Raw genomic sequence first — 16416 nt, forward strand, 5'->3', positions numbered from 1 at the left:
TTGGAGCTACAAACAAATATATGGCAGCTAAGCTTAAATATCACTAAACTAGGAATTCTCTGACTGGTTTTCCCCCATACTGACTCTGCTATATGGTATAACATTAATGGCCTATTTGTGCATCTTGTGTGTTTTTGGCAAAATGAATCAACAAGTGCTTCTCAGTGACTATGAGGTGCTTATCAAATCACATAAGTAGATTTGAAAAATGCTTTATGTTTTCCTCAATGCGAGTATAGCGATAAATCACAGTCTTCAGTTCAGTAGAGCTAGCCTGGCCTTCTATTCATTTTACACTCCTCCATAGTTGCCCCCTAGTCCTTGAAAAACCATTTTCCCTTCCTTCCCCATTCATTATTTACATATGATATGAGAACTCTGTATTTGATTTTCACAGTTTGATATAATTTTTTTTTTTAACCTTACAAGCTATAGGAGCACCTGAGGCAGGCTTTTGCATGTGCAGGAAGGGTCTCCCACTTTAACTAGAATGACCGAGTGGTATGGAATTATGTAATAGGCATTCCTGCAGCTCCATTGGTTACATAACAGAATGGTCACTCACAACAGATACTGAAATCCATCTCACGTCCAGGACCATTGTGTCCACTTGCAGAGACAGTGCTTTCTTTGTTTGCACCAAATAAGCAACTCGTGATTATTAGCTTAGCTATTAAGTTAAATCACATTCCTGGAAAGGGAACTGTTGCAACCTTTTTTTTTTTAAATGGGCGAGGAGAATGCCTATTTGAAAATCCAAACATACAATTACTGCTGGCGACATGACCATTACACCTATTTGACATGACAAGCTTATGTTTTGTTTGATTTAGACAGTTATGATTTCCCATAGTTCCATGACCTCTGTCATATTAATATGAAAGCTAAATATTTGCCTTCAAATAGTTTGAATAGCGGGGCACAGCCGTGTCTTCCTCTGCCTAGTTGGTGCTATGGCTTGGGTGTGGTTTGAGTGTGTCATGTGTTGGGGGTTTGGTCCCAGGGTGGTGGTATTGGAAAGAGGGAACGTTTTAGACGTGGAGCCTCGTCAGAGATCCCTTGGTCACTGGAGGAGCTGCCTCTGGAGGCCTTGAGGTGGCTCTCGGGGAACCCCTGAGTTCTTATGAAAGTGAGTCCTGAGCAACCTGACTCTCGAATTACTCTCTTGCTTCTTATTTGGAGATGTGATCTTTTCTTCCCACACACGAAGTCTCCGTCGCCATTTAGCCATGTTCTTGAATCTCCAGAACTGTGAGCTAATGAAGCCTCTCTTCTTTATAGAGTTCATCTACTTCAGGTTTTTTTTTTTTAATGGACTAATACAGATGCGATCTCTTCCTTCCCAATACCTGATGGGGGAATTTTGACCTGCTCTTTGGGTATAGGACCCGAGTCTGTGATTCATTCACACCATCTGACACGCAGGAGGCTCTTACTAGACATTTGCCATATGTGAATGAGGGTAGAGGAAGGGTACCGCATGGCTAATCTTCTGTGAGCAAATGGTGGCCCTGACCTACTGAGCCGTGTGGCACTTCTTCAGTGTGGCTCTGGAGTCTGAGGATCTCTTACTAGTAATCTGACTGGCTAAATTACTTAGCCCCCTTTGAGTCTCAATGTCCTCATCTGTAAAATGGAATTATTGTGAGGGTAAATGTGATTGTGTATATAAAAGGGCTCTGATATTAGAAAAGGGCACACAGACAACATATAACATTATTCTCAATCTGGAATTTTTTGGTCAAATGTGAATGTTGACTTATATGTTCATTTCCTTTGGTCTGCTCCAGCCAAGAAGAAGTCAGAGCAAGTGTGTGCTTCTCCTCGAATAAAACCATTATTTATCTGTGGAAATAGAATAACATTCATCTCTTGCTAGGGGTTAGGAGGAAAGGAGGTCTGAGAGAAAACTGGTAACACTAAAGTTTTAGAAAGAGGTGTCATGTCCTGGTAAAGGCAAATTATTGCATCACCTTTATCATGATTTATTCCATTTTCTCATTGCTGGGATTCCATAGTGTTGTGCCCGTGGTTCCTGATCATGCAATGTTGGTTATAATAACTTAGGAATACATCCCTGCAGGCTTGTATATTTAGTGGGTTGGGGGTGGGGCCCACATCTTCTTTTTTTTTTTTTTTAATAGAAGTAGTATATCTTTATTGTGGGATGTGGCTTTTTTTTTTTTTTTGTGTGTGTGTGTGTGTGTGTGTGTGTGTGTGTGTGTGTGTGTGTGTGTGTGGTGCTGGGGATTGAACCCAGGCCTTGTGCATGTGAGGCAAGCCCTCTACTAACTGAGCTTTAACCCCAATTCCACAATCTGCTTTTAACAAGAGCCTCCCAATGACTCTGATGCAGGTGGATTTTGGACCTCATCGGGACATAATTTGCTCCTATCATCTTTTCTTTTTCTAATAGTCTTCTGACTAAATCTTTTTTCCTGCGGTTAATTCTTCACATACACCAGTTTTATCATGATCTACTCACATTTATACTTACATATGATAATGATCTACTCATTTGCTTAAAGCCCTTTTCTGGTTTCCTGTTGATATTAGATTAATAATCAGAATTCTCCTGGCTAAGTTCACCTTATGCCACTCACGCCACCTCACTTTTCTCTGGCTACATCGCTTCTCTGTTCTTCCAGAATGCCACGTTACTTCAGGGTATTTGCACACACTATTCCCTTATTTGAAATGTCTTTTCTTTCTCACTAGTTACCTGATGAACAGTCATTTTTTTTTTATCTGTTTCCTCAGCAAAACTTTCTCTGATTTCCAATGCAAAACCTGATCCCCTCATCTTAATTTTTTTAAACACTTTTTTAAGGGAAGTAATGATCTCTTACTGTCATTAGATAATTGGTTGCTAAATTATCTCATATTTGTCTTCTGTGTTTAAATGTTGGGTTCCTAATGATAAGGAGTATATTAGCTTTCTGATACTATTTTGAAAAGCCTGAAACTAGGTACTTTATAAAGAAAAAAAGCTCACATTTTGAGCTCACATTTCTGGAGGTTCAAAAGCATGGCATCAGTATCAACTTGGCTTTGATGAGAACTTCATGGCAGATGGCATCACGATGGCAGAATATGTCCAAGAGGAGGACACATGGCAAGACAGGAAGTAGAGTGAGGGCAGGGACCAAACTTGTTCTTTTTTATAAAACTTACTCTCAGGAGGACAACCTGGGTCCCATGAAAATTACCTAAATCTCTTCTGAGGGCATGCCCTCAATGACCTAAGGACCTCCCACCAAGCCCACCTCGTGAAGGTCCCACTGCATCTTAACAGAACCACTCTGAGAATCAAGTTCTCAGCCCATAAAGCCTTGGGGACAAACCATATCCATACCAAGGGAGCATGTCTGTTATTGTGTGTTTCTGAATCCACGGTGTCCTACACAGTTCTTAAACATAGTGGGAACTCAGTAAATACTCAGTAAAAACTCAATAAACAAATGAGCCAGGTATGGTGGCACAGGCCTGTAATCCCAGTGACTCAGGAGGCTAAGGCATGAGGATCACAAGTTTGAGGCCAGCGTCAGCAACTTGGCAAGGCCCTACACAATTTAGTGAGACCCTGTGTTAAAATTAAAAAAAAAAAAAAAGGGACTGGGAACGTGGCTAAGTAGTTAAGCACCCTCTGGGTTCACTAGTATGTAAATAAATAAATGAGTAAAAGTGTGATTCGTTTAAGGAATTGATGCTGTAGACCCTCACTTAGGAATGTTTAATGGCTGATCTAGTGACTGGGCCTTGTAAAGTGGAAATGACCATGACTGAGCATTCTAGAATGAGGTGTTAGGGCACTAGCTTGTTTCAGTAATAAAAGCTTATTATAAATTCAGAGGCCTCAAACAGTGTTCTTTGTGTTCAAGACTTAGAACCTGGCATGGAATAAAAGAAGTTACAAGGCTTCAGGAGTGCTGGCTTATTTTGTCTGACATCTTTCATGCGTAGAATATTGGAAGATGCTCGGTAGACCAATGCCTTGCAAGTCAATTTCTTGCAATGTATTTATTTACACCTATATCACATAGCTGGTTTGTTAGATTGTGCATTCATTTCCCTGATACTCCCACTTAGAGTTGTAAGGAGTCAAACAAGTGCACATTCCCACTCTCTGTTTTCAAAGCTAGCAGTTGGCCCAATGGCATTTACAGCTGACAGAACAATAAGAGCAATGTCAGCCCCAGAAAGTGAGAGAATGTTGTTATGTAAAGTTTGATTCAGCATCTCAATCTTGATGGGAAAGGAATTCTGAAGGAAAAAAAAATCTCATGACTTCAATAATTACAATTGTGATAACCAACTATGGAATTAGTTGATCTTAAAACAAAAAGCTCAGAATAATAGTTTTAATAAATTCACTTAAGTTCTCAATTGCTACAAAGAGATTGGATCAGTTAACCTTTGTTTTACCTAAGAATTTTAGTTCAGAAGGATAGACCTTTTATCTTTCAGAGGAATTACAGATTCTTATATGCCTTTAATTCAGATTTTTAAATAAAATGCAATTTAATTATACTAATTTGTTTTTCAGTCATTACCATAAACATTTATTGAATGCTCACTGTGTGGCGGGCATCATTCTGTGCATCAGGGCTAGAACCCTGAACAGGACAATGAGGGCACTGCTCTTCTGGAGTTTATGGACAACACACAGGTAAACAGAAGGGTGCTATGAAGGAATTACCCTGATGAGGTGACCCAATGTGGCAGTGGAGATGGGTCCTGTGACCCCAGAGAGATGCTCCAGGGGACCCATTGAGGAGATATAGGCTTCTCAAAAGAAGTAAATGAGGGACCAACCATGAGAATATGATTAGGACTGGTTGGATGTTGGAAGGAAAAAATGTGAGTCTTAGATATGAACAAGCTTGTTGTGTTTTAGGAAGTGAAAGAGAGCCAGTGTGACTGGGCCTTAGAGAGGCAAGGAGATAGTTTTGGTGGTGAGGTTAAGGAGATAGACAGAAAGGGCCTATGTGCTCTAGCAGAAGGCTGGGGTGGAAGGTTTTAAGCAGAGGAGTGTTTTTTTAAAGGTTTTTTTGTTTGTTTGTTTGTTTTTTTAAAGAGAGAGAGAGAGAATTTTTAACAGTTTTCAGCAGACACAACATCTTTGTTTCGTATGTGGTGCTGAGGATCCAACCCCGGCTGCACGCATGCCAGGCGAGCGCGCTACCGCTTGAGCCACATCCCCAGCCCTTTAAAGGTTTTTAAAAGGTCACTATGGGTTGGTTGTGGTGGGGCATGACTGTGATCCCAGCAGCTCAGGAGGCTGAGGCAGGAGGATTTCAAGTTGAAAGCTACCCTCGGGAACTTAGTGAGACCCTGTAGCATGATGAAAATTCAGGTAGTCCCACTTCATCCTTCCTGGGACATGTCCAATGTACTCATGACTATTGTGTCCATATTGTATATGCTAGCTACCTGTTAGTCAATTTTCTGTTACTGTGACAAAATGCCAGAAATAATCAACTTCTATGAAGGAAAATTTTGTTTTGGCTCAGTTTTGGAGGTTTTAGTTCATGATTAGTTGCTTGGCCCATTGCTTTTGGCCTTATGGTGAGGCACAGCATAATTGTAGGGAGTGTGTGGTAAAAAAGCTGCTTTCCTTGTGATGCCAGGAAGTAAAGAGAGAGGCAGGAAGAGGTCAGGGTCCTCATATCTTTTAAGGGATTGCTCTTAAGTGAACTAACTTCCTTGTGCTAGGCCAGGCTCTACCACCTCCTAATAGCATCATGGACTGGGAACCAAACCTTTAACACGTGGGCCTTGGAGAGACATTCAGGATCCAAACTATAACACTCCCCACTAGTCACTTGGTCACCATTTCTCATAGCGTCAAAATTAGTGAAGGTAAAGGTAATACTATTCTTCCTTTACAGATGAGGAACCTGAGAGAGGTCAGATGACTTTGTCCAAGCTAGTGTTGGTTCTCCTCTAACTGTGTTCACATTGTCAAGCACAGTATTTCTCTGCATTTAGAACTGTCTAGGATGTTGGTTTAAATGCAGATCCCTGGGCTTTATTTACTGATCAGAATTTCTGGAGTCCAAGCTCAGGAGTCCATTTTTTTACCTAGACAGCTAGGTGAGTCTCTTGAAAATTATCATGTTCAAGGGAAAAGACAAATAAATCCTCAAATGTGTGTTGTTTCTTAGTGACATTTAAAAAATTTTTTTTCAACATTTTTTCAGTTGTCAATAGACCTTTATTTTTCTTTCTTTATTTATATGCAGTGCTGAGGATCGAACCCAGGGCCTCACATGTGCTAGGCAAGTGCTTTTCTACTGACCTACAACCCAGCCCTTCTTAGTGACATTTTTCACAAAGAATAATGTTAAGACATTTTATATTTAAAAACTCAAACTACTATAGCTAAAACTTTAGAACTTGTTTTCTGAACATACTATGTGTTTTTTGTGGAGTTGAGTCATGCCTTTGGTTAAAGGTAAAACTGCTTTGACCTATACAAATGAATACTAGACTCTGTAGGTGTCACAGGGCTGGGGGTGTCACAAAAAAGCTATGACTGAAGACTGTAGTTTATACATCCATTTGGTCAGTGGTCCAATCTGTGGCTACCAATTATATAGGATTTATTAGAAAGAGTTGCTCTTCCTATATTCGTATCTTCTAGCTGTGTGCACACAATGATGACATCAGACATGTCTCTGTGGTATTTCAAGCACAGCTGTGTTGAACTCTCAGACTCAGGTACGTTCAAGACACTCTTAAGTGGTAGCATAAATAATCAAGAAAGATCACATGGTGTGCTTGAAAGCATCCTCGAAAGAGTAAGTGGTCAGTGATGGGCTTGTGAGTTGGCCTTTGTATTTAATTGCAGAGAGGTGCATTTATCTGAGTGATGTCTTGGCATCTTGTCTGCCTGGTTCTTTGTTGTATCCGTGGCTTCCAGCAGTAACATAGTAGAGACCTAGCAAACATTGTTAAATTAATGAATCCACACAGGTGTCTTTAAGAGCAAGCAAAAACAACCAAATTAAAAAGAGTTGTCCTTGCCCACTGCTGAGATACATAGAATGCTCTAGCAAGAACTCTATGATAATTGAATTGGAACTAGAAACAGAATCTAGCTCCTTGTTATTCTTTCTTTCCTGACTGCCATCTTTATCATTGAATGACAGGTTATAAGAGGCCCTATCTTCATCTATTCTGAAATTGCCCTTTTAAGGTTCCTACTAATTTAGTTGGAATTTATTTAATGTCCGTGACATACCCACCAGTAATATGCTCTGTCTTTGCTTTTCTTTTCGTGTCATCAAAAGAAAAAAATTGCATTATACAATTATTATACAACAGAAATCCTTCATTTTTATTATAGACTTCCTTAGTGCTTCATTTGGATTCTTTGCACATGGAAGCTTTTTAATACTGTTTTTATGGACTAACATCAAGAGTACGTCATGAGCCATGGGAATGATAAGCATATTTCTAGGAGGATAAATATTTTTTTTTAACAACTGGCATGCCTGTCTTTTTACATTTTTGACCAGTAAACTGGTCAACAAATGGTTGCTTTTTTGATTTCTCTTTGTCTAGAGAAATTTTACCAGCCATCTGTCCTTTCTATACCTTCTTTTTAAAATTTAAAAAAAATTTTTTGAATGTCAGGATTTACAAACTTGATCTTTTTTTCTGTCTGTAGTCCATTAACCAATTAATTACTTTGTTGTTCAATCTTCATTTCCTTTTCTTTATAAAAATAGAAGGAAACTGTTTTTTTGACTAGAAAGTAGACTTAGGAACCTACCTGGTGGGAAAATTAATTAATAATCTGGAAAATAAGCCCAGCGCATGACTGGTCCTGTGGATTCCTCCCCTGTGTGATATAGAGGGTCCTCCTGAGCTAATGACATTGTTCTTCTGTCTTTTGAGCTCTTGGGTGAAGTAATTTGTCTTTCTTAGACTTAATTTGTGCACTTAAGAAATTGCAATAAGTAGAGAGATTCTTGTTTTCCTTCAAATAGGGTCTTTAGCACTAGAACTATATTCTTTACCTGTGTCAAGGAGTTCTGTCAGTCTTAGGAAATCAGAAGGATAATATAGAAGAGAAATTGATGTAATTAGACCTAACTTCTTGGGGTGGAGTACCAGGGATTGAACTCAGGGGCATCTGATCACTGAGCCACATCCCCAGCCCTATTTTGTATTTTATTTAGAGACAGGGTCTCACTGAGTTGCTTTTGCTGAGGCTGGCTTTGAACTCATGGTCCTCCTGTCTCCACTTCCCCAGCCACTGGCATTATAAGTGTGCACCATTGCACTGGGCAGATCTAACTTTTAGTGAAGTAATTGAGGTAGAGGAAAGAAGGTTAAAGGGACAGATTTTAGTAATTTATACTGTATTTTCTTTTATTTTTAGATGCTAAATAGCTTGTATCCTTGCAGTTCACCTTTACATCTATTATCTAAGTTCATTTCTTTCTTACAACAGTCCTATAGGGTATGTAGATTCTGGGCTATTTGAGTTCCAGTCTTGGGTATTCAGATATGGAGATAGAGTACCCAGTAATGTATCGCTTGTGTCATTAGATGACACATGGTGATAGAAAAGAGGGCTGGTTTTGACACTCCTTCTAGTGGGACGGGTAACTTTGGGTGAGACCCTTCATTTCTCCAAACCTCAGTTTCCTCAGGTGAAGTGATAACAGTTCCTACCGTGGGGGGTGATGATAGGGCTTAAGCACCCAACCCATCACGAGTACTCAATGACATATGGCAGCCCTCTCTTTTCTTTTTCTTCACTTAGGGCATGAGGATGGTTTTCTCGATTTAGTGTAGCTTATGAAGAGGAAAACCTAGTAGGAAAAAAAGCCAGTTTACTTCAGTGTGACTTTTGGAGAGATGTACTCCAGATAAACTTAATCATTCTTCTCCTCTTGCCCTTCATTTGGTTACCTGGTGATGTGCTGCAAGGTACCTGTCTGCTCTATCAGTAGCCAGCCCATGGTCCAGGAATATTTCCTGTCCCATCACAGTGCAGAGGATGGAGTACTTGCTGGAGACTCTGTTCCAGAGCTTTGTATGAACTGTAAAGCTACGTTTCACACTTGAATTTTTAAGTTCGCTTAGACTTTAAAGATTCAGTTTTGGAGACTGGAGTTGTAGCTCAGTGTTAGAGCACTTGCCTAGCATGTGTATGGCACTGGGTTCAATCCTAAGCATCACATAAAAAAATAAATAAACTAAAGGTATTGTGTCCATCTACAACTAAAAAGATTTTTTAAAAAGATTCGGTTTTGGAAGGGAGAAGGGACAAGCTAGATAGTGTCATTTCCTGAATTTTGAAATCTAGGGAGGAAAGATTTATTGGCATTTTGATAATGGGGCTTTGAATTTTATTCTTGATCATTGTGACAATAGGAGATAACAAAGTGGAAAATATTTACTTTGCTGAAAACTGAACTAATTCCATAGGAAAATGGGGAGGGTAGAGATAGATTCCTTAACGTGGTACACAGAATAAGAATCAAACTATTGACTTTTTTTCAAGTTTGGAAACATCAGGCCATTGCCACCCCACACCCCTCACCCCCAGGCCTAGGATTGGTGAAGGAGCTCCTATAAATCGCACAGGAGGTGAAAGCCCATGGAGCTGTCTGTGGGATTTATAGCTTTCTGGGAAAGCGCTGCTATTGGGAAGACTTTCCATTCATTGCGGACTTCATTCACCCAGAATATTAGGTCATACAGAAGCTCACCAGCCCCTGTTGACATTTACAGACAGAGATTGGTTGGGCTGCACCACAAGCAAAATGGATTTCAGAAAGCCAGGGCACCTGTTAACCTGCGGCCTTTGCATATGCTGACCTTAGACATTTGAGGCTCTGAATGAGAGAAAAAGGAGGGAGTTGTGAATTTTGCAAGTTCACTCTGGGTACTAAATTGTATGCGACAATTTGTGATGTTATTTGGCAAATGCTCCAGCACCTATCTATTTTAGTTCATAGTGTCCTCCCTCCATGCAAATATAAATCCTTGAACTTCTCAAAAATAGTATGTGATTTGTTCCAAGTAGATGACCAAGACATTGATGCTTTAAGTTTCTGACTTAAAGAAATTGAATTGGCCTCAGAAGTGGAAATGGAACCCAGGTTAATTCATAGCACCTTCAGCATTCAGAGTTGCAAACAAAAATGTCTTTCAAAAGAGTGAAGTTGTTATGTTTGAGAAATGTGGTCTGCGAACTTCCTAAGCTCTCCTTTTTTTTTTTTTTTTTTTTTTTCTTGGATGGTGTTGTGGATCAAACTCAGGGCCTTTGTTCATGCTAGGCAAGTGCTCTATCACCTAGCTGCAGCCCCAGTCCACTAAATTTAAAAATTTCCCTCTTGGAAGACTTTGGAATTCTCAAAAGATGGTCAGAACATCAGAAATTAGGGATTTGTATTAGAGAAGATTGTCTGTTATTGACTAATGTTGAACCAAACCACCAGGAGCACTGCTATATTTTAGGAGCTATTTCCTCTAGGAGGATTCCTGGACTCTGAGAGTGACCTAGGAAATCCTGCTGAGACAGGATGGCGGAGGGGGATGGGATTTTTGTGTCATAAAACCCTGGCCATTGTTTGTTATTACATCTCCCTTAGCATCTTCCTGTGGATGGAGGGTGTGCATCCTTAAAACTTGGCCACATGACTTCATTCTAATAAGCAGCTTCTAGAAAGGTCAGCTCTTGAGGATCTTGCAAGTTTTTGAGTACATTCGTTTCTCATGCAAATGCCCTCTTCTTCTTCTTCCATATTGCTGCTTTTTTTGTAGCGTGGAGGCATAATTTTTCATCTACTAGGTCAAAGATCAGAATGGCAACAAAAATGCCTTAACAGGAGTGGACAAAGAAAAATGTTTAACCAGTGTGAAGATCTCTTTGAATCTACCATTTACACAATCTGAGAGGGACTCTGGGGCAGTGCTGTGCTCATAAACTGCGTCTCCAAAATAAAAGTCCTGATTTGTAGAATTTGCTGATTTCCATATGTAAATAATCTCACCATGGTTGAAACCACACTACCAACATAATCATTGAACTTCTAGTTGAGAAGGAGCATGCACAGTTGGCTCTTACGAGTTGTACAGTCTGGCTCCTGTATACTGCTGGCTGGGCCTTGCTCTGTTTGCATAATTAGATGGAAGGTGCACATGTTGGCATGTATATGAACCTGGCAGTGAACATTTCTTCTGGGTTCTTTGCCCAGAAATGCCACCACAGATCAGACGATGTGTTAATTTGCCGCATGTGTAGCTGCCTCTTCTGATGCTTGCCATCTTTGCTCTTGAAACCCTCTTAATTTTGGTGTTCTGCCATCCTTAGACGACTACTTCTACTACTACTACTGTTTTGCATACTCTGCCTGAGAGATTAAATCTATTTTAATTGATGTAAATTCTACAGATTTCCATCATAGACCCTTCTCCAAGCTTTTAGAAATTTAGCTGCCCATTGTCCTGTTTCATGGACATGTCCCCAAAGATACCTGAAGTTGTACATTTCTAAACTAGAATTTAATATCTCTGCAGCACAAAAATTTAACTTCCTTTTCCCAATTTAGTTTCACGTGGGTTGTGTTAGTCAGCTTTTCATCACTATGACCAAAATACCTGACAGGAACAACTTAGAGAAGGAAAATTTATTTGGGCTCAGAGGTTTCCGAGGCTCAGTCCATGATTGGCCAGCTCCATTCCTCTGGACCTGAGAGGAGACACAATATTATGGCAGAAGGGTACGTGGTAAAGGGAAGTTGCTCAGTTTATGGTAGCCTGGGGTGGGGGGAGAGAGAACAGGAAAGCCAGAGGCCAGGGACAAAATATAATCCCCAAAGGCTCGCCTCCAGTGACCTACTTTCTCCAGCCACGCCCCACCTACCCACAGTTATTCAAATTATTAATCCATTAAATGGATTAATCCACTGATCAGGCTATAGCTCTCATAATCTAATCATCTCACCCTGAATATTCTTGCATTGTCCAACAGAAGGTTTTGGAGAGACACCTCATCTCTAAACCATAGCATAGGATAATACCCATATGTTTCCAGTCACCCACACTGGAAATAAGGTAGAGATCCATAATTCTTTCTTTTCCTTTATCTTTTACCTCTATATCCTATAATTAATCACCAAGTCTTGACATTTTTCTTTCTGATTATTTCTGATTGTTTCTTAAATTATTTCTTTTTTAAATATTTATTTTTTAGTTGTAGTTGGACACAATACCTTTATTTTACTTATTTATTTTTATGTGATGCTCAGGATCGAACCCAGGGCCTTGCCTGTGTTAGGCAAGCGGACTACTGCTGAGCCACAGCCCCAGCCCCTAAATTATTTCTTATTATCCCTACAATGAGCCTCTCCTATTTTCCTTGTGCAGTTGCTCATCTGGAGTATCAACAGCTCCTTTACTGTTTCCTAACCTTAAGCTGTCCCCATTAAATCTATCCTTTACACTGATTCTTCTGACCATGCTTAAAACCTCGTCACTGTTTTCCCATGACCTAGAGGCTGTGGAGTCTCAGCTCCTTAGCTTACAGCCTGAGTCCACCAAAGTCACTATAATCTACTGACACGCTAGCTATGCCCTTTGTCATATTGCTCCTGTAATCATGTCTTTCCCTTCACACTTCTTTCTTCTTATTGGCTTTGTTTATGAGGGGCTCTCAGTCTGCTTTGCCCAGGCCAACATTGTTAGTTCCCATTGATAAGGTAAGACACTGTGTGGGCATCACCTACTCGGGCTTTTTCTGAAACCTCCATACTGGGTCCCTCTTGGTGCTTCCATAGTTTCCTGCCTCTCTCTCTCCACCATTTTACTCCCACATTGTATTATGTTGGGGTTCAGAAAACCATACCCCAAGTATAGCATTTTGGCATGCTGGGTATTTAGAAATGAAGGAAAGGGGCTGAGAAGCCTTATCTTCCTGACTTTCTCCTGCCTTTCTTCTCCTGTGCCCCTTTATCCTCCCAGGAAGACCACAGAAACCAGAATCCCTCTCCCAAAGAGCTAGCCATAAAACCTAGAAATATTACTCCAGACTTCTCCACCTTTCTGTTTAAGAGTTGATAATAAAGAAATTCTTGTACCTATGTTGTCTGATAGGTCATGAGACCCTCATTCCAAAAAGGGTCCTGCCCTATACCAGGAAGCAAGGAATGCTACACAGAGAAACCAGGAAGAAACCGAACAGGCAGGTCTTTCTGGGCTTCGCCCTAGAGAGAGAGATGTTACTTAGGTCACAGCCTTTCTACATGGCTACCATTCTTCATTCAGCCTAAGCATAAAGAAAAGCAGTTTTCCTGGGTCTTTGGGTCTTCATTTCTGAAGGCTCTTGTGTCATAAAACTCCATTAAAAAGTAGATAATGTTTTTAAAAGGGGCAAAGGGTAGGGAGTTGTGGGGAGGGGGTATGGGGTCAAGAAAGATAGTGGAATGAGATGGACATCATTACCCTAGAGAAATGTTAAATTGTGCTGCAGTTGTGTACAATGAACCAAAATGCATTCTGCTATCATATATTCCTAATTAAAATTTAAAAATATTCTCTACTTTTTATAAGATTTTTTAAATTTTTTATTTTTAGTTGTAGATGGACCAAATACCTACCTACCTTTCTCTCTCTCTCTCTCTCTCTCTCTCTCTCTCTCTCTCTCCTCTCTCTCTCTCTTTCTTTCTTTCATTTTTATGTGGTGCTGAGGATGGAACCCAGTGCCTCACAGGCACAAGGCTAGTACTCAGTTGCTGAGCTACCATCCAGCCCTGTCATATAAAACTTTGATTAAATAAATTAGTTACACTTTTCTTTTATTAACCTATCTTTAGTTGTAGGAGTGTCGGCCATGCCCCTTATGATGGGTGAGGACAGGTTCTAGTGGTCTCTGAGTTTGTTTCCTCTGTTAAAGTGAACACTGTAGTATCATAGGGAAGGCCATACACTCTATCTTTATGTCTTTAGTGCCTTGTACAGTACTTAGCACATAGTATGTCTAGTTCAGGTATGGCTGAATAAGTAGATGGATAGACGAAAGGGACACCTATTCTGTGTCTTCCATTTGCAACTATCATGGTGTTGCCAGATTTCCCAAATAAAGATATAGAAAGCACAAATAGTATGGAGGCTCTTCAAAAAACTGAAAATAGAATAATGCTGAGATCAGGCATTCCCACTACTGGATATATAGCCAAAGGACACCAAATCATTATATCTAGGAAATACCTGAACTTCCCTGTTTAATAGCCAAGATATGAAATCAACCAAACTGACCACTTATAGATAAATGGATTTTTATAAATATGGTATATATGCACAAAGTAATATTATTTAAAGGAAAATTTAAAGGAGAAAATCCTGTTATTTATGGCAACATGGATGGAATGGGATGATATAATATTAAATGAAATAAATCAGGCATGGAAAAACAAACACCACATGTTCTCACTCATTTGTGCAAGTTAAAAAAGTTGGTCACTTAGAAGTAGAGAGTAGGATAGAGGTTCCTAAGAGGATTGGAAGGGGTAGGGAAAGAGAGAAGTGAGAAGCTGGATAATGTGAATGAAAACACAGTAGGGGGATTGAAGTAGGTTTAATGTTATGTAGCACAATAGGGCAACTATAGACAATAACATTTAGTTATACATTTCAAAGTAACTAGAAAAAAGCTTTGTTTCCAACACATAGAAGTGGTAATATTTGAGGAGAAGAAAATGTTAATTATTCTGATTTGTTCATTACAAATTGTATACATGTATCAAATTATAATACCGTACCCCATAAATAAATGTGTGTATGTAAAGTGTGCAATACACACACACACACACAGACACACACATGAAACAAATATGACACACATTTGTATTTGAAGTTCAGGTAAATTACAAATGGTCTTTTAGTATTATGAGTAGGTCCCAAATACTGCATGGTAAAAAAATGTAAAAAAATGTTTTTTTAAAGTATTTTTAATTTATCTGAAATTTAAATTTTACTCAACATTCTTTAATTCACCTGACAAACCTAATTCAGCAAAAAAGTGAATCAGTGCTCAAAGTAGACAGTCGGCGTTGAAGCTTGTGCTGAACTTGACATTACTGGCTGGAATTTTTCACAAACTTTGTCTTAAATCTCTGAAACCCAATATGTAAATAGCTGCATACTCAGATGCACTGGCCTTCCCATAACGCTCTGCTGTGTCATGGCATACATGATTTCTACTAGAGAATGAACTTTTTTTCTTTTCTTTTTTTTTGCTTGTCAAGGAGATTTAATCTATGTGTTTGGTTAATGTGGAGAAATGAGCAGAGCTTATCTGTGAGTCAGCTGGTGGATTCCCTATACTATGCTGGTCTGCTGTTGTTGCTGGATAGTGGTTGTAGAGCAGTTGAAAGAGAGTGTAAAATTTACCCTTGGTGTTTGGGATGAATGTAGGAAGTACAATGTGTCCCTTCTTTAAAACCTATAAAACCTTGCTGCTCAGGCCGAGATACTTGGGAACATGTGTACTGGGACTGAGCAGGGCTTGGAGAAGGACTCCATACTGTCTCCAGTATAAATGAGGCTGTTTACTTAGCACGTTCCCTATTAAAATATCTGATGATTCAAGTATTATTTTGATTGGAGAATATTTTCCCCTTGAATTAGAACCCTAATCATTAATAGTTTTTAGAGTGTGAAAGAGTATATTGCTCCATGACTAGAATCAGAATTGAAATGTGGCGTATTTCATCTCTTACACTCTTTCTTCTTTCTTCCTTATGCCAACATTGATAATTATAGAAATTCCACAGCTAGGGACATTTAGGCAGAACTGTAGCTGTTTATTCCTTGGGAGTTAGACATGACTTCTTAGAAAAAGCTGAATTCTAATGACAGAAAGATGACCAAGAAAACCGTCATGAAGCATTTTTGTGGCCTTGGTATCATGATCTTGTCAGTAAAGCGATGGTCTCTGATTAAATCCAGATTGAGCTGTTTCCTGTTAGCGTGCTAACCCACAGGGCAGGCTCAGCCCTCCATGTCTCGCTTTCTAAGTCTAAGTTATTAAAAACTTGTCTGCCAAGGGTTCCGCCCCTTTTCTTTTAAACTCCAATTCAGAGTTATTAAGAGAATACAAACAAAAACAGGTCCTGAAGTCTCTTAAAAGGATCATAGACCTATTGAATATTTTGCTGCAAAAATGGAACTTTAACATTTTAGTTTCTCCAGTCTGGCTATAGGACATAGGGTGTGTGTGTGTGTGTGTGTGTGTGTGTGTGTGTGTGTGTGTGTGTGTGTGAGAGAGAGAGAGAGAGAGAGAGAGAGAGAGAGTTATTTCTGTATAGTTTCATTTCAGAATAATTCTAGTAGTAAGCAGATAATTTTAAGTTATTGTTTTATAAAAATATACTCTAAGTGCTGGTAAATTAA

The 16416-nt window shown here is 39.4% G+C and overlaps 1 protein-coding gene across 5 annotated transcripts in view; it reads left to right on the forward strand.

Annotated features, from left to right (window-relative positions):
- Rgl1 (ral guanine nucleotide dissociation stimulator like 1) overlaps positions 1–16416 on the forward strand; it is a 238894-nt gene that overhangs the window by 148339 nt on the left and 74139 nt on the right. The window contains exon 1 of one of the 5 annotated variants that reach the window (XM_078022465.1): positions 4640–4669. The exons of the other annotated variants lie outside the window; for them this stretch is intronic. Coding sequence (XP_077878591.1) covers positions 4655–4669 — 15 coding nt within the window. The 5' untranslated portion in view covers positions 4640–4654. Of the gene's footprint in view, positions 1–4639; positions 4670–16416 lie in introns of those variants that run through there. 5 annotated transcript variants of the gene reach the window in all.

This window comes from Ictidomys tridecemlineatus, chromosome 10 (genome assembly GCF_052094955.1).
Source record: "Ictidomys tridecemlineatus isolate mIctTri1 chromosome 10, mIctTri1.hap1, whole genome shotgun sequence".
NCBI classification, from domain to species: Eukaryota; Metazoa; Chordata; class Mammalia; order Rodentia; family Sciuridae; genus Ictidomys; species Ictidomys tridecemlineatus.